The following is a 26,569-nucleotide window of genomic DNA, read 5'->3' as shown; positions in this document are numbered from 1 at the left end:
CTGCTGTATGTGCTTGATAGACATGGCCTGAAAGTAACAATATGGTTATGTGTGAAAAATAAACCGTCAAACTGCAGGAACTTGTTTGTTTGGCAATGCTATGTAACGTTGGTTAGCACTCATTCAGGCTAGCAGGCTGATTTCTACTACTACTACTTAAGTCACAATTAATATTTTTAAGTGATACCAAATCATTGTAGATAAATATTAGACCAAATAATCCCACTTCCACTTAATTCTCTTCAGTCCACTGATCATTATTCTGAGCACCTCCAAGACTTATTGCAATCTTATGTGCAATCTTTCTAAACTTAAAATCACATTATTCTGCATCTATAACTAACACATGCTCTCGATGCATGTTATAATATTGTTTAAAATTCTATAGTTATGTTTACAGTGATATATTGCTTTTTTCAGAGAGGGGGCTGTGGACCCCCCTGTCCCCCTGTGATTTCCGCCCTTGCCTGTTAGCTTAAAAGTTTAACTTTGACAGAGAGTAGGCATTATTCAGACAAAGTATCCAGTATGGCTGTCTCTCTGCAGATGAATGAATTCATGCAGAATGATATTTTGGTACTAAACAAAGATTTGTGAAAAGCAGTGTGATAGTTTCCAGGAATTGCTAATGACTTGTAACTAATCCCACATTATAAAAAACACATAAACACACTAGCTGCTCACATAAAACAGGTACTTGTTTTGACAAAGATCCTAACAGCGAAGCAGTCAGCTGATTAGCTAAGATAGAGCAGGATGTGGTCACACTTTATAAACTGTTTTTTTGACGAGGGTCATGATTAAAAACAAAAAGCGTGCAGCCCAACGGAAAGGGAGGGAAACCTGACTCTGATGTGGAGTTAGTCGTCATGACTCACTGGACGGACCTGTTGATCTGCTGCCATGTGCGGCTAAAAATGAACGGAACAGAAAAAGAGATCAGTGACGTTAGAGAAGCCAATGAACCCATCATGTCCTCGTTAAACTGTACTTGAACAAAAGTCCATAAAAAGCATGGTTTACTAAAGCATATCTATCTCCTATGTGCCAGTCTGCAGCCACAGATCTTTACAGGGACGTAACCCGCTGCTTAATTTAAGAGCAGAAAGTTTGCTGATACAACTGGATAATCATTTTGGCATATTTCACAGTCCACTGTCTATTTTACTTGCAACAGAATTGTTTACCAAAGCGAAGTCCTGGTAATGTTTTCCTTTTTTTTTTCACTACTTTTGTTTTGGTCTGAAATACTTATTTTGCATCCAGAGGATTAAAACAGCGAGAAATATGGAATATGTTCTGTGCACTGTATTTTAAAACATGAGAAACAGAGGCAGCGTAGGACATTAGTTATTAAATGTTGCTGATATTAGCTTCAACAGGCGTAACAGAAACCAGGATCATGTCTTTATATTTAACAGTAAGCATTTGGACAACTATGAATGAGCCAAGGGGTTGAAAATAAGCAGAGACCACATCTTCCCCCACAGTTTACCTTAACTGTATAGATATATTAACAACTGTTTGTGTTATGTGTTTCCTCTGCAGAGGTGCAGGTATTCAGCACAAAGGACTGTTCTGCGACATCCTGATCTCTTGTGTGTATATTTACTCAGCAATATTTAATGGTATAATACTGGCACTCACTGTTAAACACTTTAGTTGTTTATTATGGGATGTGTTGTAGCGTGTGGATGTTGCAAGTGTAAGAAAACATTGATACACTACACGAATATTGCAATATTTTGTTTTGTGATACAGTATCGATTCTCAAAATAGTGTTTTGTGATATTATGACGCGTGCAACGATTTGTGATGGTGGTTCATTCTGTGTTTAAACCAGATGGCTTGTTAACAGTGTTGTTTAGCTATCCTCACTGTTGTGATTGCATAAAAAGTTAACTTTTTAAACTCAGATTTTATGCAAATGGTGTTGTGTTATTTATACCATGTCAGATTTCATAGAATTTGATTTTAAAAACAGCAATATATCACCTTTCACCCTGTTTACAGTGTCACAATAAGGTTGGGTGATATTGTCAGCCCATCCATCGGTGATTGGCATTGTATTCATTTCCTGTCTCCCACCTCCTCCCATCTTCTCAAGTCTCAACTTGGAGATTTGTGCACGCAGCAAATTCATTACATTATGTATGTTGCATATGTTCACTATACCCAATGAACAAAATAAACTCAGAGTGTCAAAGAATTTAATATTCCCCTATTTGTTTTCCCTTTTAAACAGAGAAATGCTGTACACCTCCTGAATTCAAGCTTAATGAGCTCATTAACCCCTAGTTAACACACTTCATTCAAACTCTACAGAAAAAATGTGAAACTCACCAAACCATTTTTGTTAGTCTGTCCACTCTTCCAACAATCACCAACTCTGGTTTGACCAAATTAAATCCTTAATTCACTGTATGAAATGAATGCATCACCAGATTCTTGGCAATACAGAGCCGTAAGGATAAACTGCTCATCAGTAAGTGGTGATATTTTTGTATTTTGATCTTTACTATGACCACCTGATCTATTAATCAAGTATTGGAGCTGTGCATGCTACTACTTTTTATCAATATTTAATGCTAGCTTGATATCTACTTGTAACGGGCAGTCCATCCTGATGGTCGCTCTCTGAGGATTTTCACAAATTATTTCTTTCATTATTATTATTATTTCCTTCATCTGCATCCAGTTTAATTGAGGGTCAATGACAGTAGGGCTGTGACTTAGTAGTTTGCTGTAGTGACTGCTTTATCAATGAGGGCTGGCTCTCAGCTTTTCTAGTTCATTGTTTTCTTTCCTTTGTGTGAGATTGTAAACCTACAGAAAGGATTAGCGATAGATCAATACTGGCAGTCAGTGACCCGACTTCAAACTTGGAGACTGTAACTTTTTGCTGTGATTTATGTTGTTTTAGTGCTGATTTTGTGTCCTTATCCTTTTGAATTTGGCCTTAGCATGTTGTTGCTAATGAGACCACTGCCACAGGCTGGGGCAATGTTGGACTGATGTTGAAATATTGAGGGACAGTCAAGAGAAACTATGTGAACATTAAAAGCTTCGTTTGAAGCCGACTAAATGAAGAGAGTAGGAAGTCGAATGCCAGTAACTGTATTTTCATGTTGCCTTCTCTCATTCTGTCGTGTGACCCAACAGAAAGACCCCGAAATGACGATGAACAAAGATTAAAAAGGGCTGATGTGATTGCCTCCAGTTTAAATCACTTCCAAGCTCTATCGCCACAGCAGTTGATTGACACGCCAAACGGCATGCATGAATCAGATAAGACAAATCCATTCATTAAAATAACTCAGATGCCATTGAGTTTGGAGTAATGAAATATCATAATGAATCAGAGCTTGTGCTGCTCAGTTAATTAAGTCATCTTGTTGCATCCTCTTGCATTCACATTACTGTGATGTTCCACATTTTCTTTTTCTTTTTTTTTTTTGTTGTTGTCTTTTTTTTTTTGGAGAATTTGCTTCAAAATTTTAAATATGTGGGTGTTGTAATTGCATGGGGGATCATAACTTCATAGCCTAGATACACTCAGGAAACAGCAATTGAAATGTAAAAACAGTTGCTGTGGCTTTACTTTCCTGCATGCATCTTGTGCTGCTGCATGCAGTCATAGAGATAAAAATATCTGTCTCATTAGTGCTTCATTGTCCTCTCACACATAGAAGAAGTGGCACAGTGGCCCACCCAGAGTGGCACTGCAGCCTTACATGGACACACACTTGAGGCTCTGAGTTTAACTGCTTATTCATCAAAGCTTAGGCAGCCAAAGTATACATGGCAACACACACACACACACACACACACGCACGCACGCTGCTGCGGCAGTAGAGATCGAACCTGGAAAACAAAACACACTGTCCAGATGAGGACGTGAGAAGCGAAGGAGGACAGGAAAAAGAGATGTCAACAGAGAGGGAGGGAGAGATGAGGAAGGGATGGTGGGAAGAGAGAAGAAGGAGAGAGATATTGGAGAATATATAACCCCTGTGTATTGAGCCTGGCAGTAACCCCGGGGAAATTCAGCAGCACAGCAGAGTTACTTTGCTGTTTTGATTTGATGAATATTCATGATCGGGCGGAGAGAGAGAGGGAGGGAGGCTGGTTCGTGGCAGCATTTTGACGTGTTGCTGCTGCAGCTCACACGAAGGGGTGTTGCAGAGAAAGAGAGTAATGCCTCTGTAGAAGCCTGATAGAGCTTTAGTGTATAACAGTGCCATGTTGTGCAGAAACCACATTAAAGAGCATGTTCCATAATTATGAAGAACATGAGTGCTGTGGTTTATACTGAGTCAGTCCCACATACACCAACCAGCATGCAGCCATCCAGTTACTGACCCACATCTAAGACCAGGTCCTCACAGAAGAAGAGGTGGGAGAAAAAAAAAAGAATCAATTCTCTTAAGTATAATGATTCTTCTTTTCTTTTCTAATTCCTGTATCATTATTTTACTGCTGAGTTGATTTTTATATATACATTTTTATATAATGCTGCTGAAATAAAACTCAGACTGACTGACATGAGATGTGCAGTGTTTTTAGAAACAGGACTCTTGATATAGTCTTTAGAACTGTATGATTTAACTTTTTCACATGATGTAATGTTTAAAAAAATGCAATAAATAAATAAATAATACAAATAATTCTAGATAAATCATGTAGGACTGCAACTCTTAAAAATTGGCACCTGAGAATGGTAATAGTATCAAACTGGGAGATAAGTATATTGTTACAGCCCTAAGTGGAAGTAAGCTAAGCAAGGTAGGACAGTGGAGCTTTTCCATTGGCAGTTTTGGCCACGTAAAGTGAAACCGCGCTCCGCTGATTTGAATTTCCACTTCCACTTTTGGAACACAAAGCTGGAATGAATCCTTCTGTGGAGTTGGGCCAAAGAGCCCCAGACCCACCTGGGGTTCTGGGTCGCCAACCTTCTACCCATCAAACAAGTGCACAGTCTAGAGCTGAGAGAAAGACACTTGTGTCTGTGTGTTCAGCTCTCAGTAGTTTTGTGGCTTCTAGCTAAATCTCTGTGGTTTGAAGTTTAGTTTCTCTCCAGCCTTCCTTTTTTGTACTTTCAGATATTTTACCATTTACTGATGAAAACCTAACATTCAATGATATTACTGCTTTGTAATGAAAGTTTTGCTAACAAAATAATGAGGGACATTTATCGTGAAGAATATGGTGGAAATCAAGTGTTGTTCCACGGTTTTACTGCCATGCGGATCAAGCGTTATTGATCTTCAGTTAAAAGACACACTTTCAAGCAGGTTGAGTGGAGATACAAATCCCTGCCGTGCTGGTGAGCAGAGTCAAACTGAATCTAGTGAAGCCAACACATGTGTATGGAAAAAATGGTACATGAGTTCTTCCATGTCCACCCGCTCTCCCTGGGGGATCCTAAATGGGATATAACCATTCCAGCATGTTCTAGTTGTGCCTTGGGGTCTCCTCACTGTTGAACATTCCTGAAATGTGTCGAAGAGACTTAGCTCACAAATGCCGAAACCACCTTAACTGGCTCCTTTTCAATATGAAGGAGCAGCAGCTCTTTCTTCACTACAACTCGTGCCAAATCAAACCACTTGTCGATCTTATGCTCCAGCTTATCCCCACTCAAGAACAAGACCCCGAAATGTTTCAACTCCCATTATTTGGGGCAGAAAGTCACTCCAAACCCTGGAGTGGGCAGCCCTTTCTGGCACGCTACCATGGTCTCAGGTGTGGATGCGCTGACTCCCATCCTGCCTCTTCACACTTGGATGCCTCAGTGCATACTGCCTGTCATGGCAGAACCACATCATCTTCAAAGACAAGAGATGCACTTAACCAGATTGGCGCAGCAAATACTGACTAGCATACCGAATGTGTTAGCCTGCTTCCAGTATCACCACCCACATTGTAGATTTGTTCAGCAATTCCAATAGACCTGGAATTGAACGATGCTTCCCCAGTCAATCAACCAATCAGAGCTCTTAGAGAAGCTCTTAGAGAAGACTGTGGAAAATATTCTGCAGGTAGCATGCTTCTCATATTTAGCCGACTGTGCCTGTTGCCGATTGAAACGACTGACATTGCCAGTGGCAGATTAAAACCTCTCGAGCTAATAAACGCTATGATTAAAATGGAAAGTCTGGCTATTGTCTGGTTAATGCGCCACATGCCAGTGAGTCAGTGTGCTGTTGTAGTTCAGCAGGGATCATTAGAGTGGTGACTCTCCTCCAGAACAATGATCAGCTGATTACCTCACGTCAGTTCAAGAATCTCGCTGCTAAACATTGATTCATATCATATCAATGAATCAGAACCCTCAGTTAAAGTCTGTGTAAAGGAAAAAGGGAGATTTTCCTCTAAACCCATTATACATGTTAGGGGATAAAGTATGTAGTACTCTACTCTACTGTGTTAAATTGTTGTTCATGACCTGAAATATGGTTCAGTGATGTGCCAGAGCCATGGCCCCAAACTTTATAAAAGCCCCACAAACTGACATGAAAAAACATTGCCTCCCTCTCCATAGGGGTCAGCTACAAACACTCCTTAAGCGACTCTCTCAGTCCAAATCAGCCCGGCAGTTCACTACAGCTCACTTCACTTCCAACAACCCAACACCGAAGAAAAATAAGTACCACCCTCTCAGTATCCCCAGAAAATATGGTTGTTCAGACATGTCTAGACAAGTCCAATAAAGCTGCTAGAGAAGCGTCCAGGTTTCAGGTAATTTTCAGAGGAAACTGTTCATTTTCATTTCATGCTTTAGAGACCCAATTTTATATACTTCACAATTTTTTGATAATTCAAATTTGGCTGGGTGGTTAATATGTAGCGTGACAAACTCAGAACGCGCACTTAGCCTTGCTTTACATGATATGTGCATGCACATTTTTTCAGCCTAACATTGATGAAACAGAGCAGCTAATATTACCGCAGCAGTCCAAAATATTTCCACACTGCTAATTTATTTCCCAGAGGAGAATAAATAGCCCACATAGCCTTGGCTGCTTGCCATTATCTTCCTGCTGCTAGCAATGTTTGAATATTGAGGAAGGAGCTGCACTTGGTCAGTAATGGTGACACAGACATGCCACACTATAAACCCAAATATTTTAGTAGTATTCAAACAAATTGAGGCAATCAGTTGCCACAATTTTCATGAGTTATGAAACTCAAATGGATGTTGTGCACACTTTGATTACACTTAAAATTAGTTAAGCCAACTCAAACATTTTCGGTAAAAACAACTCATCAAATTTTTATGCACCTCTCTTAAGTTAACAGAACTTGATACTTTTAAGTATAAAAAAAATACAGTATTTCAAGTTCAGCAAACTCAATAGTTATTAGTTTCTTTTTGGGACCTTATTTCCCTCATGGATTAATAGAAAATTATGAGTTTAATCAACACGAAAGAATGAAAAATTTATCGGCACTAAAAATTGGTTTAGAGGTTCTACTAACTACTAATTAAAAATGCTACGTTTTCACGTCTTATTACAAATAATTATTTTGAGCTTTTGGTTTTACAAATTTCAAAACAAAGGTTTATCTTAAAGATGATGATCTGGGCTGATATTTTCATGTTGCATTGATGACATACAATTAGAGATTTGAAAGAATTTTCAGATTCAATTCAATACTTTCCTATCTTTAGTGAACGCGTCCGGCTGAATGAATGAAGTGAAACAAAGTCCGCTCAGTCTGACAGTGAGTATTAATCCATGGCTGAAAACAATACCAAATAAATACACCAAGTCCTCCTCTCTGAGTAATGTAAAAAAACACTATTAGATGTTTCAGAAAATGACTGAGCCTGGAAAGTAAACTATGCATTGATGGCCTGACCAATGTGCTTTTGACTGAGGGCACCTCAGAGGTCAGAAATAACTGAGAGATGGAATAACATAATCCTGTAGTTGGATAAACACTTTGTTGGTGGTTTAAAATCATTCATTTTTTGTTCCTCCTTAGAATTATTCTTATTAAAAATCCCAGTATATATGAACACTGTTTTCCCTCTCTGTTTTCACTGCGTTAACAGCCATAAATATTCATAAAATAGTGACTCCCCCCTTCCTCATTCTTCATATCATAGACTCTCTCACACATTTTGGCGTTAATATATTCCTCACGTGGCAGTACATTAATAGTAAATTTGATGCTGTCAATTCCTCTCCTCATTTTTCCAGTTTCCTCCATCTCTTGACTTCTTTTCTTCCTCCCCCTCCTCCTCGTCTATTCAGTTTTCTCCCCTTTTCTCTCCTTTTTTGCCCTATTTCCTTGCTTCTCGGGCTTCTTCCTTCATTCCTCACCCTCTTCCGCTTCTCTTTCTGTGCTTTCTTCATCATCCATTTCCTCCTTTCCTCCCCCTCCCCTGTTTATTTCTTTACTTCACCCTCTCGTCTTTCCTTATTCCATCTACCCTCTCCTCTCGCTTTTTTCCCCAGCTGTCTGTCCTGCTTTATTTATCGACCTTACCACTGCTTAAAGCAACCTTTGTTTGCATCCAGCAAAGCAGGAAGCAGTGTGACATTGTAATACTGCCATGAAAAGTCTGGACTGGCTCGGGTGCACACAGAATGACTTTCACACCTAAAATCAGAGTATGCATCACGTGTCCTACTGTTGATGTTGGTTTCTCTAAACCATGAAGATGAACTTTAACCAACTAACCTTTACCTTGTTTTTGAGAAACATGCACTAACAGTACCAACTGTGTAAAGCAGATATAGGTTGAAGAAAGAGTCAAATCAAAAACAGATATTTTTCCTTTTACCTGCAGTGCTATTTATCCATCTAGATTGTTTTGGTGTGAGTCACTGAGTTTTGTGTGAAAAAGGGCGCAGAGATGTCAAGATAATCCACAGACCTTTTGGATGTATTTTTTAAAAAAAAGGAAGATAGTGGTTCATTTCCGAACCATTGATGGGTGTAAATAAAATGATTTTCCTTGCTTGCTTGAGGCGGTTTATTCTCCATGTTCATATAAAACTTAATTTGTACAGCGCTTTTCATACAAGAAGTACAGCCCGACGTGCTTTACAACAAAGAAACCACATGCACCAAGTGTTTCACATAAAAATAGGAATTTAACGCCATAATTAATATAAAATAAGAAAGCATCTTCACATCGATAAAACCCTAGAAAAAATGAGAAAAATAAGGATACAAATAGAAATCATGACATAATATGGAAAATAAAACCTACTGTGATAATAATAATAATCATGATAATAATAATAATAACAATAACCATAACAATAATAATAATAATCATGATAAAATAATAAAATTAGAGTAAAAGAATGCATAAAATCAAGGAAAATGCAAAGCAAAATGCAAAAATACGATTTTATTAGTCAGCACTAAGTCAGTCAGTAATTGTACAGTGCCACAGTGTTTCCCAATCCTGGTGCTCAGAGTTCACTGCCCTGCACACCTGATTCAAATGATCAGGTCATTATCAGGCATCTGCAGAGGCTTGATGACGAGATGGTCATTTGAATCAGGTGTGTTGGAGCAGGGAAACATCTAAAGCATGCAGGGCAGTGAACTCTGAGGACCAGGTTTGCCATAGAGAACACCTGTGCATCACTGCAGCAAGGTGAGAAGTTAAGAACAACTAGAGGTCGTACAATTTACTCTCCAATTTGCTCCCACACAGTGACAAGTGACAGACATAGTCAGTTTTGGCTCAGCTCTATCATGATATTACGTCTGAGAGTGTTTCAGATGTTGGCTCTCTTGTCTAACCGCACTTTCCTCCATCCTTCAGGTGGGTCTGAGACTCCTTCCCCTCGCTCTCGGTCAGAGATGGAGTTCCCGGACGAGCTCCTGCTGGCCGAGCTCGGCAAGCTGCAGTTCTACAACGACTCGTTCTTCCAGAACAACTTCAGCAGCGTCAATGAGACCGACGCCTTACTGCCAACGGGGGTGAAGGTCACCATCGTGGTCGTCTACATGATCGTCTGCGTCATCGGCCTCGTGGGAAACTTCCTGGTCATGTACGTCATCATAAGGTGAGAGGAACGCGAGTTCACGCAGCTTCACAGGACAAGAATTTAACTTGTTATCATAAATGTTTCTCGAATTTTTTTACGAACAAGACCGGGGCAAACACTAGAATCAAGTAAAGAATGGTAGATTCTTGAGAATTCTTGAGACAAGTGGAAATGATCTCACGATGCTGGCGGATGTTTTCACTTTGTTTAAGCCTTTGACTTACACAGAGGGCAGAGGATATTTTTGCAGTAAGCCTCGATTTCATTTTTAGCCTGCTCTTATTGGAAAGGATCTGTGTGAGATTTTATGGTCTCAGCACATAAATAGTTGAGAAACCTGGAAAGCCCAGATCTCCACTTTGGTGACACATTTTCAGCCATCGCTCTGAATCAAAGGCTTTATTGTTGCAAATGATGATATGACCACTGTTGCTATAGCGATCCACACTGACAGGATGAAATACTTTAAATACATCTGTAAATTAGACTAAACAGATAAAAAAAAACGCTATTCAATGTTTTCAGCTGTTTTATATAGTTATAGTTGTGAGGATTCAGTTTTATTCAAGTCACGGCTCAGTTTATGAGAGACCTGGAGTTGGCGAGGAAAAGGCGAGGAAGCGCCGGTCTGTACGGGTCAGCCTTAAACCAAGCACACAGCCCAGCTCATGTCCCCGGTTTCTGTTTCCTCTCCCTCCGCCATCTGCGTTGTTTCAGCAATGCCGATACTCTCTGGGATCCATAAGTTCTCCAGGGGGGATGAAAGAAGTATCGAAGTCGATTACTAAGTCTCACGTCTTTGCACTTGCACTCAAGTCCAAATTTCTAAACTTTTGAGCCCAAAACAAGTCAAAATGCGCTTTTCATCAAATGTCATTTTAAAAACAGAGCCTCTGCTTGATTGGATGCTGCAGGGTTGGTTCAAACAAAGTGGATCTGGGGAATTAAGAGGTCTCTAGGGGGATTCGATGATGTTGTGAAGTAGTGAGGGATCTTGGGAGTTGTTGTCTTCATTTGTAAACAACCACCATAGCTGATGCAAATCTATGACGCAGGCAGAAATCATGTTCATGTTCGAGGTGTTTTCCAGGAAGCTATAGCAGCTAGCCGCTAGCTAGCGATGGTTAGTAGGATACACAGGTTTTCTTAGAATATATTACAGATTTCTCTGCATTTGACCATTGTTGGAAACATTTGGATGATATTAGTACACAACAAACGATATAACATGTCTAGAGCAGCCATTCACAAAAAAACTGCAGCCCAGTTTGAAATCTGAAAATCTTCTAGGGCCCACCTAAACCTTTAATCAGAATCAACACAGAGACTAGTTGTACTCACGACGAGTCATATGATACGTTCGAGTGTTGTGTGTGACAACACTCGAAATAAATTACAACACCTGTTTAACTAGGTCAGATAAATGAATAATAACACGTAATTTAAATCCCATTGCTTTGTTTCAATAGTTCTGCTTACTTTTTTAATTAATCGTGAATATTTTATTGTCATTTCAAACTTCTGAAACTGAAACTTAAAAACATTTTATTTATTTTACTGACCTCTCAAGGCTCACCTGTGGGGCCGTCACGCACAAGTAGTGGGCTGCAGCCCACACTTTGGGAGTCACTGGTCTGAGTCATTTTAAAATTATACATATTGCAGTTTTAAGTTTTGACTTGCATGAATAGTATTAAAGTGAGTTGATTCATAATGCAAAATGAACTGATTTATAGATTAACACGCTTTTTAATCTCTGGCCTCGTGAGGTGCTATCAATTATTTTCATATCAAAAGGCTCAGGTCCAAGTGAAGTCTCGAGTCACTGATGTTAAATTCCAATATCAGTTGCAAGTTTCTTTTGATTTTGTCTTCTCAAGTCCAAGTCATGGGACTCGAGTCAACACCTCTTGTTGCAGGATGAAAAGAAATCAGGCTCTTTCAAGCTGATTTTGTCAGCATCAGTTTTTCAAAGCACACGACTCGCCCTCAGAATGTGTCCTCATGCGTTTGTGTACTGATTGTGCACATGTGCCCGATTGTGTGTGTGGAAAGCTTGGCAAGCAACTGTACAGGTCATGGGTGCCACCTTCTTTTCTATGTGTGTGTGTTTGCACATGCAGGCACGGTATTCCCTGTGGATTTGATTGAAACAAGCGTAGGTAAACACACAATGTTGTGTGAGTTTGTGTGTGTGTGTGCAGTCATGGTTGGCCCGACAGGCAGCTGCTGTCCGCTCATGTATATCATGTTGAACCAGGAGACTGTGTGTGCGTGTGTGTGTGTGTGTTGCTGGGATACTTTGCTGTACTTTTGCTCTGTATTAAAGCCCAGTATTTGTTTGGTCAAGACAGGCATCACATCAAGCAGGAAGAGTAACGCGTGATGGACAGCTTTGTCCTTGCTTCTGGTTTTTAAACTGGAAAAACATGGAGGTGGTATGGACATGTTGTCAAATTCCTCCCTAAACTGTCAATCAGTTCCTGCATAAATCTGAGAAAAGAAAATAACGGAGTGACAGAAGTGTGCATCATTATGTGCAGATGAACAACTGCAGTGATCCTTTACATTAAATCTCTCTGGAACTCCAATGGAGGAGTACAATACCATTTTTCAAAAAGATAATTTTTCATTTGTTGATTTGATGATGGTGGTTGTAGACCATTGTGCAACTGGGCTGGAATTGTTCACATAATTTTCAAACCATGTGCAATGGTATCTATGGAAGAATCTGCATTTGTTACATTATTTCACACTTCAGTTCAGGTTTTGGATTGTTGAAAGGTGACTCTCAGTGGATGTTTAACATCTAAAATCTTAAGACAAAAACTGAGTCTGTGAGATTTGTGAGCTTGTGTTTCATAAAATACTAAAAGACTTATTCCTGGATTTTAATTGATCCACTGTCAGCTTAACCCAAACTGCATCTTTGATTCCCATATGATACAACAAATTGAACAGCCAACAATTAGTTCTTTGTCTTCTTCCTGTATGATATGAAATTTGCCTTAGAATTTCGCTGGCGATTTACACGAGATGCAAAAAAATGCAATAAGCAGATATTCACAATGATGATTTCACCCCAGACTTATTTTTTGAGCCAAATATCGCCCTCTCTCGCATACTGTATAGATCTACATCAGGAGCGTCATGCACATCTGGTTGTTTACATATGTGAGGCTGTGGATAGCTTTCCATTTCGTGTGTGTTTGTGCCGAAGTAGATGCAAACAACATGTAATAGTTTGTGCCAAATTGCAAGAATAAAATGACGGTTGATAAGACTGGAACACGACAGGGTGAATTTTCCTTTAGTGCTGCACTAAGACCTGAAGTGGAGAGAAAATTATGTTTTATTACATATTTGACGTGTGTGTGTGTGTGTGTGTGTGTGTGTGTGTGAGAGAGAGAGGGAGAGAGAGAGAGAGAGAGAGAGAGAGAGAGAGAGAGAGAGAGAGAGAGAGGGAGAGAGGGAGAGGGAGATACACAATGTTGGCTCTATGCTACCTCCTTTGTTACAGATAATTACTTTCCTTGTTACACCTGATCTCACCCCGACATCGACATGCAGTTCTGAATAGACATATGAGTCACGCACACACACACACACACACACACACACACACACACACACACACACACTGGGAATCATTCCATCTGTCTCTATGGCTTATGCATTCACACCCACACGTATACTCACACAAAAAAAGTGTGGACACTTTTTGAAAGACATACGCACACAGATTTACACACACAAAGGCGTTAAATTGCAGCTGTGGTCAACTCGCTGTTGCCCTCAGTAAAGATGGCTGCCCCAGACAACTCGCCCTCATCAAGGGTGTCAGGGGGCAGCAGCCTTCATCCTTTAACCGAGTCAGGTTGGATGAAAGGGCCGATCGGGCAAGATGGCCAGCCACGACGCTTGCCATTGCCAAATGAGGCAGAGCAAAGCGCAGGTGTCTGCCCTCAAGGTTCAGCGGCCTGCGATTGTGAGCTACCGGATACTTTTTACTCACAAAGTTCCACTTGCACAACACTACTGTTGTCCAAGACTTGACCCTGTCTTCAAGTGCTGTGGATATAAAAGCTGTGCTATAGCTGTGCTGTATTTATTTTTTTTTCTTCATGGCCAATCAGAGATGTTTTCTATCTGTAGGTAAACATCATCAAAAGTATGATTTTGATTTCTTGTCATTTGTAAGAAGCATATGTGCTGAAAAACTTGACATTCATTGAAGTTCAAGATTGCAGTCTTGGAGCGGAACCTGCTTATTCGCCAGCAGGTTAAAAGTAAAATGTAATCAGTGTGCATCTGATATGTTCTTCACTTTACATAAGGCTGGTTGATTGATTGTGAAGGTTTTTCTATCATCTTGATTATTCAAACCCTCTGGCACTGCTGCATTTGCCTCCTGCTCCTGTCTGTGTTCACAAACTTTTGCGAAGCCTACAAAAGTCCTCACTAACTTCAGACTAACTAGATATAACTAGATATTTTTTCACAGATTCCTCCTGCAGTGGCAGCTGCACCGTCATCTGGTTTAAAACTGTTATCTATTACAGCCTAATCAGTGGAAGAGACCAGTGAAAACACATCAATGATACTCACATATTTTACAAAAATGAACAGGAAATTTGTTAATAATAGAAGCAGGAATTATACATAATTGACTGGGTTAAAATATGATATATTATCTGTTACTATAACAGTTAATATTCAGAACAAACAGGACAGGATTGGAGACAAAGCTGTGGATTTCTGACATGATATTGAAGTACACTTAAAGGGATAGTTCACCCAAAAATGAAAATTCAGTCATTATCTACTCATTCTCATCCAGATTTAGAGTTGGGTTTATTTTGTTAGATCGCAAGACACTGCTGGAGTTTCACAGGAGAACAGTATTGCTGACTCAGACAATGGAAGTGAATGGTGACCAGTTTTCAAACGTAAAAAAAACACCCGGAAAATAAACAACAAAATTCCCCCATACTGCTTGTCTGCTAATCCAAGTCTCCTAAAGTCCTGACATGCTGTTTGCACACCGTCACAACACACACAGCCAGTTCAGACAGTGTGCATGTGCATGTGAACGTAGCTTCAAGCTAAGTATCTACAGTGAAGATTCAGACCGAAAACTTGGTCTGCTGGGGCTTTCAGAGACTTGGATTACACCAGATGAGCAATATAGAGGCATTGTATGTTTTTATGTTGCTGTTTTTTTAAGTTTGCAAACTGGTCACCATTCACTTCCATTGTTTGGGCAATTCTGCAATGCTGTTTTCCTGAGAAGCTCCAGCAGTGTTTTGCAGACTAACAAAATAAATGTGATCCTCAATCAGCATGAGGGTGACTAGATAATGACTGAATTTTCATTTTTGGGTGAACTGTCAGTTTAAAGATGAACCAATATGGATATGGGTATTTATTAGTGTTGCTAATTGATTTGGGTGCAAATCCGGACATTTTAGTACAAAATATTTGAATTCTACATATTGTTTTACAAATATGCATAGCAGTTACACTATACTGGTTGAAACCCAGCTAATGCAATTGATTTTTTGCTATTGGCTGATTTGTTGATGGGAAAATGGTGTATATGGTGGGAGCTTTCTTCACCAACCAAACCCAATGTCTTCCAACATCTGGACATAAATTGAAGGTGCTTTGATTCAGACTCGGGCTGTAGAAGCGCCACAGGACTGCATGCTTTCCTTTGATTGATGGTTACACTTAAATATAAATACAAGATATGTATGTACATTAAATATACATCACTCCACAGGTAAATTATAGGGGCTGCTAGAGGCTCCCCTTAAAGAGCTTGGAAGCATTAAAGAATCATCTCAGACTCAGTGCAGGTCAGAGCATCAGCTGAGTGCTTTGAATTTAAAGATGCCCAATTACCCTAGGATTTGGGCCCAATGTGACTCTGCTAGGCTCGGTATTAAGGTGATGGATTGTGGGTAATTACCTGGGATGGACTCATATCTCATCCAGGAGGGGATGTAGCAGGTTCAGGAGCTCAAGTCCCACAACAGAGTGCTGCCTGACCAACTGACTTATTCATGTCAAGAGACTGCAGAGAGAGAAAGAAAATAATAATAAGAAAAAAAAAAAAGAAAAAGAAAATGGAAATGAAGTCTGTTTTCTCTGCACACCAGATGTGACATTTGGTGATGCAGTTTTTAAGAAATACTCACAGCTAAGACAAGTCTGAGTCATTCTTTTAAAGCAGATGGGAGGAGGTGACATTTAACCTACACAAACACAAGCCCACACACACACACACACACACACACACATACACACACACACACACACACACACACACACACACACACACACACACACACACACACACACACACACACACACACATTTTAGTACTACTGTGTTAAAATGACAGTTTTTTTCTGTAAAAAAGAAAAAAAGTACTTAAGCACAGTGCCTGAGTAAATGTACTACACTGCACATTATGTGTTTGGGTAAAGAAAGTTTTAAGTTTTTACCTCAAAGACTTTATTCAACTTTATGCAATTTTTCACAGATTTAGTCACTCTTTTAGCCAGATGGAGGATGTGACATTCAACCAACACAAAAGCAAACACACACTGTAATTATTAATTACTGTGAAAAGTCTCCCTTGTTGTGTAGCTGCATCAGATGGACGAGAGAGTGAAAGACAAGCACGGGCTTGTGCTGCTCACGTGTCAGGTGTGATGAACGGATGCAGGGGCAGTGGGAGGCCGGCACTGTGAGATAACAGCAGAGAGAGACAAAGAAAGATTGACAGAGACACAGAGGAATTCTCATATTTGTCCAGTGGGTGGTTCACTCAGTTATGAAGCCCCAAACAGAGATGGAGATGGATGGAAATGCCTACAAAGGATTATGTCAATTGGACTCCTCCCTGTTGAAGGAATTCAAAAATTAAAAGGGAAAATGAGAGCAACAGGGAAGAAACATTACAACAGTAAACCTGTATCAGGCCTGGGGGTAACAGATTACATGTAACAGGATTATATAATTAGGATACAGAAAAGGTAACTATTCCATTACAGTTAAAGAAAAAAAGATGTGATCAGTAAAAACGATATATTACCATGCACAGTGTGCACACATTGCAACACTTTCTCACAATACCACTCTGGTCTCAGTGAAACGAGATCATCTTATAGTCAATTTATTGGCCTCTGATGAAAAAAACTGAAAAAGCTTCACTGAGTGGAAATTGTCCATTATGTTGTCTTTAAATCTGAAAAGGAGAACAACATCACAGCTCTGCTTTCAGCTGTGAAACTGCTGCCTTCATCCAAATAATATTTACCTTTAAAACAACTGTTCATGTTAGCTACACAGACCAACCGTTCATATTAGCTATATGAGCACACATCCTCACACCCTCTGTTGTTTGGGTGTGAGGATGTGATGCTACACCAGGATGAAGATCCTCATTTGTCTGATTGCTGAAACCTTAGCACCGAGTGCATTTATGAATGCATTTTGTGGATTTTTCTTCTCATCTCTTTCAGTGCAGTCATGTGAAAAAGTGATCACTTCAAGGCCAGTATGGACTGGAGGAATAACATGAGCAGCCCAAAACTCTCAAGGGGCTTTTGTCTTGTGCGTACTGTGTTATGACAGGCTTGAAAAAAAAAAGGCAAACCTGTCCATTAAACATTTATTGCTGCTGTGTCCAGGGATTCTAGCTCATCTGTACACCACTGTCAGCAGCTATTTTGCATTTTCTCTCCAGTTCTCTCTCTGCCTTCGATCAGTGGATATGATATGTATTCTGAGCTGTCCTCCATGAACACCAGAGGATCCTGTTTACTGTAAAATGAGCTGAACGTTGTCCTCTGGCGGCAGTGACTTTTTGATACTTGGGAAAACAAAATCATTGACAATCAAAACAATTAGGCAATTGAATATTCCTGTTAAAATTTGCAATTTCCAATTCTATAAATTTTTCTGCACCTTAAGCCTGTAATAAAGTCTGAATTGAACTGGGAATAAAATGGAATAATTTTATGGGATAATAATAATAATAAAAGCAATTTGCGGTATTTTTTATTGCATTTATAGTCGATGTGTGTGTGTGTGTATATATATATATGTATATGTATGTGTATTTAAAAAATTAAAATAATATAGTGAATTTCTGAGAATTTTTCTTTTACAGTGTGCAACTGATGCAGATATACATCCTCAAATACACAGACACATAAACTCTGTATGCACCTAGTTTTCCTCTAACGCAAAACTCTTCAAAGTGAAGTTGACTTTTTGAGGTAAAGAGAAGGTAAAAATGTAAAGTTTTCTTCTTGATGGATCACCTATAAATCGTCATTTAAATTTCAGAGTTAAAGACAGATGGGAAGCGAAAGCGGCAGACAGTGGCTGTCCAATAGTACACCTCTTCCTCGTAAACAAAGATGATAAAATGCACAGAGGAAAAGCCATCAAGCAGCGTTAATTGCACGTCTGCCGGGAAACTCTTCTCTCAGTGTCTTTTTGTTTTTCCAGACATGCTTTTGCACTTTTTTCTGACAGCGCTGCAAGCTTGGTGTGTTTTCAGCACTCAGTGCTGTCAGAGAACAGGAGAGAAAGAGTTTTAACTTTAAGCAGCAGGGCACCGCAGTGCAGATGTGTTGTCAGCTCATAGCAACAACAAGAACCACAGGCAGGGATTCCTACGAGCATCTGTTCAGTGCTAAAGGCCTAAAAAAAAAAAAAAAAAAAAACAGAAGGTGGACTACAGGGAGAGAAAACGTCATACTGAATTCAGCACAGAACAGCCCGGAGACAGAGAGAAGAGAGACTGAAGCTGTGTTCACATGGAGCAGGGGTTTTTTTTTTTTTTTTTTTGTGAGGAAAAAGTGCTGCCTGGAGACATTTTTGTAAAGGAAACAGGATCTGTTTCCATAACAACAGACCGATCCACACCGTACGTTGTAGGACATAATCAGCCCTTTGCGTTTAGTTTGAGACATCAAAATGCCACCATTCCCTGGAGCAAAAAACATCAGGCATTAAAAAAAAAAGAAAACACACACATTAATAAATCTCAGGTGTCGTTTAGACACAGGCGCAGGAAGAATCAGCTGAATCTCAAGAGAAGCTGAAGAGTGACAAGTTTCAGGCTTATTCATTTTCCGCGCTTCCAAGGCAAAGATGAACATGAACACTCCCTGTGCAAAAGATGAGCAACTTTCTTGGCAAATATCTGGTTCTTTGATGAAAAAATTGAGAGAACAAGCCTGTGCACATATAAACTAAAGTCAATTACAGCTACAACCAAGGGGCATTTCAGTCAGAAACATCTAATCACAGAGCTTCAAATTGCCTGTCCTCACCAGAAAAATGGGAGAATAGGTCATCGCATTACGACTCATATTTACCTTCCATGTTAGGCGCTGACCTCTTCAAATTCAGGGAAGTCATGGAAGTAAACAAGCCATCATTGCTGCAGCGCAAGTAGTTTTTAAGTAGCAATACCTTTGACAATGACGTCTATGAGGTTGGACAGAACCGTAGTGTCAAACGTCAACTTTAAATAAAAGGAAAGTGCTCTCATGCCTTTAGTTCATGAATAGTGCCCCTCTCTTAGACCATACACAGCAGACATGGTGTCTAGAGAGGAACCCAAGGCCCTCATAAGATCTTATGAGAGTCATTATTTTAACCAAAAACCATGAGAAAATCTCACTAGACTTTTGCAAATCTTGGGTTCCCTTCTAGAGACAACCAACAGACACTGAGAGCGACAGACACTAAGACATTATGCCATTAGGTTGTGGAACACATAAAGCAGTTGTCGGATTTGTCTAGTAGCTGTAGTAATTGTGCTTAAAGAACGATGAAGTCTGTGTAGGAAGGAGGTGAACTTGTCAGTCAGACATACGTTCAGGAGACTGGGGTTCATGTCCTGGGTGAAACCAAAAGTCAGTGTTGATTTATTTAAAGTTTTAAGTTACTTAAGTTACGTTACATACGTCACTTCCATCACTTCACTTTTGTTACATTATTTGTGTAACATTTAATATTTTAACCTAAACTTCCTAAACCTAACCAAGTAGTTAAGCATGCCTAAACTAGGGATACGTGCGACTCGTTGACTGCACATTTAAACGTCGCCACCCTTGCTAGTTGGAACCAGAAATTCTAGTCGTTTAAACTGTTTATCAATATTTCATTCATGCACAGTTCCAGTTATCAGTTGTCTTTAAGATGTTATGCAGCCGCCCGCCACTAGTCGGAGCTGTGGCCCAATCCCAGTCCTTCTTGCCGTATGCTGTAAGCACATATGCCCCGATCGCCCAGGCAACCCCAGATGTTTTTATCAGCGATGTCGGACAGATTACAGCTCGTAACACCAGCGCAGTTTGGCAGTGTTTACATCAATCAACTGGAGCAACACATTCAGCACAGACGCGGACATTAACCTGCAAGCAGAGCAACTGCTGCTGCTAGCACTGCTAACGCAAGCATGAGTTCACTGGGATTCTGTGTTAGTTTCAATTATTTTAGTTGATCAGATAGAGAGATAGAGAGATATTATAACAAATCTAGCTAGAGCATTTGCCCACGGACTTATTTAATTTAATTATTTAAAACTAATTTCCACTTTGACTGATGTTGAGAGGCTGCGGTGGTGGACTTTTCAAACATGTCCCTGTTGGATTTTGTTTAATCTTCTAGTGTTTAAATATTAGTTTGCCTCTTAAGTACAGCTCTGGAGGAGTGTTTTGACATGTATCCTGCGCTTTACAATTAAAAATGACACGAACAGCGTTTAACAATGACAGCACTGTGAATGGCCGCGTGCAGATAAAAAAATGACAAAATGACAATTTTCTGTGAGCTTTAATTTAGTGGGTGTGAAGATTAAATTCAAAAAAGGGACATATTTAACATCTTTTTCGAGTCTGTCATTATTGGTTCATGTTAAATGAATAAAAACATTAAAGTGATGAAACACATTTACAGGATAACAACAAAACCAAGCTCGAAGGCAAGAAAAGCACTCCAGGTGAGAGGTGTTATAGTTGTGCAATAACAATTCCATGTTGCTTCTTGACTGATGTGACTTTGCAAGGATTTTTAATTTGGTGGAGGAGGAGGAATGAAGCACAGATTGGAGAGAATCCACAGAGAGAGAAGGGCAAGAGGCACGGAAGAGGGATGTCAAGTAAATCTTTACCGTCCCTGGAGTGTGGTGTGGAGCACACCTGAACAATTAAGGCCTGTCTACTGTTTGGCTCAGTTGCCAAAACAAATCTGGATGTTGCTGTTTTTCGTCTGATTCCCCAGATGGAAAAATGTGCAACAAAGTGGAATAGTGTTTATTTTCCTTTAAACTCTGTGTTACGGACTTGTGCTGCAATCCATTGTACTCGGAACTTGGAAAAAACAACCTTCAACATGGGAAAAAAGCAGTTGAACGGTCACTGAAGTTGGAATTCTAAGCCAGAAACTCAGGCAAGATCCATCTCACCTGACATAAACACACCTGATGTCACAGTAATACGTTGGCGCACAGAGTGAAGAGCAAACCAAGTTACCGCTTCATCAGTTTTTACTATGTTTAGCATTTGTGTTCAGAAACATGCTGTAACAACTTCCTTGTTGCCATTTTGATTTCCGTTCACTTTATTTATGCTTGATAGAAGTCTTCACCAGCAGCTTATTCCGACTGACGTGTTTGTTTTTTGGTAGGCGGTGCCCCCTAGTGGACGTAGTAAACATGACAGGAGAAGTTTTAGGAGGGAAAAAGTCTACATATGGAGGAGGTGGTGTAGATGGATGGAAGCATAGGTCTTCGCAACCTGCATGGGGCTGAAAAAGTTAATGTAGACATATTTAAAGTTTTGAGTAACTTCCAATTTTTTTTCAAAATCTAACCAAGGAGTTTTTGTGCCTAAATGTCACGTGAGTCATGTTTTGGTGTGTGTGACATCACTTCCATCGTGTGACATAGGTAATTATTTTAACCCAAACTGTGATCTTTTCCTAACCCTAACAAATTAGTTTTACTGACTAAACCCAGCCAAACTGTGACCGTTTTACAGTCAAAACCATGTATGTACCATGAGTTACGTCACGTGACCGACGTAGCATAGTTAAGGTCTGGTAAACCAGAATTCCTTCGTCTCAGTAGTTCACATGATCAGCTAGAAAGAAGATGTACTCTGTGGGAGCTGTTAAAACTACAAAAACACTCAGTTATACGGGGGTGTTGCAGAGTACAGACACCAGTTCAGTGTTGTGTTGCTGGCAAGTTAACTCATGGAACCAACCAGAGTGACTGCTTTAATTTTCAGCGCTGGGGTAAAATTTAGAAGCTGCTTCTTCTAATTTTACTCAACCATGTATTATGCCAACCTTGGTGTCAGAATCACTCTAACAAATACGTTAACATTCACACACACTAATTATCCCTGCCAGGTGTAAGGCTGTGTGTCTGTGTGCATATGTGCGTGATCAAGGGACTTGTGTTTTATCTGCAGCTAATCTTGCATACTACTGGCTCGATCAGCTATTTTTGTTTTTTTTGTGCACATTATGCAAAACCTCTTTTGGCCAAAGGCATTATGTTTTCATGTCATCCCATTTTTCATGAATGTGATATCTCAAGAGCAACTTGAGGGGATCTGCAGACCTGGTTCAAGGGTCCACTTGGACTCAAGGATGAACTGGATTAGATTTTGGTGGTCAAAGGTCAAAGGTCAAGGTCACAGTGAGATATCGTGGAATGCTTGAAGGGAAACTCTTCAAACTTGATTCAAGCTTCCACTTGGACTTCAGGATGAAGTGATTCGATTTTTATGGTCAAACGTCGCTGTGACCGCACTAAACGTGTTTTTAATTATGACACAAATATCTAATAAGATGAAATGATAAGGTGATGTCATTTTACATCCAGAAGGTCAAAGGTCAACTTAACATAACTAATTTAACCTAGACACCATGTTTAGCTCTGTATCAGTCCGCTGTACACCTTTGTAAGTGAAAACAACATTTCCACTTGGAAATGATTCACTGGAATCAGACATGTATAATGATAACTTCTATTTTACCAAAAAATAGACCTAAGACCTTTTATTAAATGCCTTCAAAGTCTTCAGAACACATTCTATGAGTCTGGAAAATATGGATGTAGTCTGCAACTTGACTGGTTGTTGGAGTTTGCTGGGAGCCGCAAGTGATCAACAATTCCTTCAGATTGAAGCTAACAACAACATATATGCAGGTCATGTTAAAGTTGGCAGAGGTTTGCAAATCTCCACTAGTTACATCTGGTAGTTGCAGCTGCATTGCAGTAGGTGCTTCACCGTATGTTGCCTGGCGGGGATCTGCATTCTACTGAGTGCATTCTTCTAGTTTAATTTTGCATATTTGACTTCTCAGCTGTGTTATATTACTAGTCGGAGGTAGATGGCAGTAGAGAAAGGATTGGATTTTGATCAGCTTTATATTATCCAGTATTAATCTTTTAAAAGATGCTCGGATCATGCCCTGATACTCGTCTTTTTATAATTTGACAGTGTGAAGCAGTTCGAATTATACCAGTGATCTTGACTCAAAATGCAAAATGATAATGATTGAATCTTTTGAAAAACAATTTCACAGAAATCTCCAAATGAACAGGTTTACTTTTCTTTATTTGCCCTTGGGCAAGAACACAGTGTTAATCAACAGTCTGCGATTTGAATCGCTATAGTAAGCAAAGTCCTTAGAAAATCTTTAGAGAATGCATTTGGAAAGTTAGGTGAATAATGGGTCAATGAGCAATGAGCTGCTGCTCAAAAATAAACAGAGCTAGACTGAATGCATTGAAAACTGTACTTTTTTTTAAATCAGATTCAACCAGATTTATTTGTTGATTGTTTTTAAATTTAAATTTTCACCAGTTTTACCCCCACATGTTTACGACAAATGATAATAAACTCTGAACATAGTGATCCATAAGCACACGTGGATGTAGCGTCGCTCTGCAGACGTGGCTGCTGGTGTAGGTTACCTGTGGGGCTAAAACCTGCGATGTTGGTCTATTCTGCCGTTTTTGTGATGACGTCAGACACTTGTAACGTAGAGTGTAGAGCTTTATGAATAGGCAGAAACATAAAACATTCATGCTGTGGCTCAGACACATGACGCTGTCCGAAAAGGTAATCACGCACAGATGGTCCGTGTGTGAGAGTCACAAAAAAACAAAAAGGCATGGACACACACAGTTTTGAGTTTAACCTCTTATTAGTCAGCCGGGACTTCAAACTAATTACATTTATTGTGTGTGTGTGTGTGTGTGTGTGTGTGTGTGTGTGTGTGTGTGTGTGTGTGTGTGTGTGTGTCTATGTGTCATTCAGCATTGTTAAGGTCAAAACTGACTTCTCTTGTGTGTTTTTATTCATACCTGTATCCTCTGGAAAAATCTCCAATCAGACAACAACAAAAAAGTGGTGTGTGTGCATGCATGCGTTTGTGTGCTGAGGTGTAGGTCGATCTTGGGGGTGTTACTCCGAGTTTCTCTGTGAAAATAGATTGAGGCAGATGGAAACAGAGGTAAAAAAAAAAAAATAGAGAGAGGTCAATAAACAACGAAAGCGAGGTACAGGGAGAGACAAATAAAGGGCAAAGGGAAAGAGATATGAAATGAAAGAGAATGAGGGAGCATCTAATGTGACTTTATCTGATATCCTTTCATTTTTTATCTCCTCTGCGGTTCCCTTTACTAATCAGAGTGTGTGTGTGTGTGTGTGTGTGTGTGTGTGTGTGTGTGTGTGTGTGTGTGTGTGTGTAATCTGCATTCACAGAAAGCCATTAATGATCCCCCTGATGAAATCTGTTTATTCATTAGTTTGCTCCTTCATCCGTCACACAGGTTTATCTGCAACGTCTCTGCTTGATTTTGGCAAAAATTCAGGGAACGACGCCTCTAGGACCGGATTTTTTTGCACAACACAAACTGGTGATGCACTTTCGGATCAAGGTATTATGAGGAGCACGTAATATGTGCTTTCTTTCTCAGAGTAAGATGGAGTCAGGATGTGGGTATTTTAGCTTGGCAGATTGGAAGCAGGAGGAAACGGCTCGTCTTGCTTTGTCCACAGTTCCACAAATAAACCTAGAAACACCTTTAAGTACCCCCTAATGAACACAATGTATCTTGTTTGTTTAATCCATACATAAACAGAGGTTTCACCCAAATCAGTGACAATAGTAGCACTAACTTTAATCAGTGAGGCCCACTGTTTGCTCCCTGTGGCTAATATTAGCTAGCTGCTGAGGCAGTCCACTGTACGCCTCGAACATAATGTGCTGTCACAGATACCAATTTTTAGAAAATTCTAGCCAGACGGACTTAACCACGGTATTTTTGGTGATGAAAAACGAGGTCTTAGGTTGTGAATGTCTTTAAAGACAAACTAATGTACCTGAGGTTACAGGTGGATGTCATGATGTGACTGGTTAGATAAGTGCCAATCAGATTTTGTTTTACATGAAGAAAGTTTTTGTACCATTTTTGGCGTACTGTATCTTTTTAAATAGTTGTTTACCTCTAATAAACATGAAACAGGCAAACAAAAACAGACGTTCCAGACCAGAATGGAAATTTCAAAGGAGAATGTCCTGTTTGACTAATTTTGCTGTTGGCGAGAGGGGAGGTCTCTTAAATATAACATTTTCCTTGTCATTTATGATATTCAATGAAGAGTCTTTAGGTCTTGGACTGTTGGTTGGACAAAATAAGCAATTTGAAGACCTTTTTTGAAGTTTCATAGTTTAAACAATCGATTAACTGGAAACATAATCGACAGATAAATTGATATGAAAATAATCTTAGTTTCAGCCTGAAGTGTGTTGTATTTTCATTGTATTATAGGAACAAGAGGATCAGCATAATAATTTTTGGTCTGCTGAATATTGTCCCAGATCTTTGTGATGTTGTGGACCAGCACAAAAGAGGCAAACACACAACACCAAGGCGTTATCTGTGTTTACTGCCATTTACCACTAGTCATATTTATTAACCAACTGTTTTTCAGCACATTTTCCACAGGCTGTGTTCCCATCTCAACCAGCAATCCTTGAAGGCATCTACTGAACAAAAAAAAGGCTCTTACAAACCAACTGTTCATTACCTGCCCGGCGGCAAACAGTCGACAGGCTGCATCTGCCAGCAAATAAGTACGGCTTCGTTTCACTTTACACCTCGATTGAAACCGCCGGTGAGTGGTTAAAGGGTTGGGAGAGGAGCACCGGCCAGCGAGTGTGTTAAAGAGACACGTGAAAATGAAAGAGAGATGCTGTCATGTCGTCTGTATGTGGATCCTTGACATGGAGGCAACCAGCAGTGAGAGAGAGAGAGAGAGAGAGAGAGAGAGAGAGAGAGAGAGAGAGAGAGAGAGAGAGAAAGATGGCTGTCATGTCATATCTGCCAGTCCTTGACCCTGTGACCCGAATACTCTGCAGCGATGGAGTGATGGTGTGTGTGAGTGTGTGTGTGTGTGTGTGCGTTTCCATCTGTTTCTCCCCATAGT

The 26,569-nt window shown here is 39.8% G+C and overlaps 1 protein-coding gene across 1 annotated transcript in view; it reads left to right on the top strand.

The window, feature by feature from the left end:
• Positions 1-26,569, top strand: part of oprl1 (opiate receptor-like 1) — a 118,378-nt gene that overhangs the window by 3,425 nt on the left and 88,384 nt on the right. The window contains exon 2 of the mRNA XM_084719918.1: positions 9,797-10,040. Within this exon, the coding sequence (XP_084576044.1) occupies positions 9,835-10,040 (206 nt within the window). The 5' untranslated portion in view covers positions 9,797-9,834. The remainder of the gene's footprint in view (positions 1-9,796; positions 10,041-26,569) is intronic.

The sequence above is a fragment of the Lutjanus erythropterus genome, chromosome 6, assembly GCF_056507025.1.
Source record: "Lutjanus erythropterus isolate fLutEry1 chromosome 6, fLutEry1.hap2, whole genome shotgun sequence".
Classification (NCBI taxonomy): Eukaryota; Metazoa; Chordata; class Actinopteri; order Lutjaniformes; family Lutjanidae; genus Lutjanus; species Lutjanus erythropterus.
The sequence above is the reverse complement of the archived record's forward strand: the minus strand, read 5'-3'. Positions and strand labels throughout refer to the sequence as shown.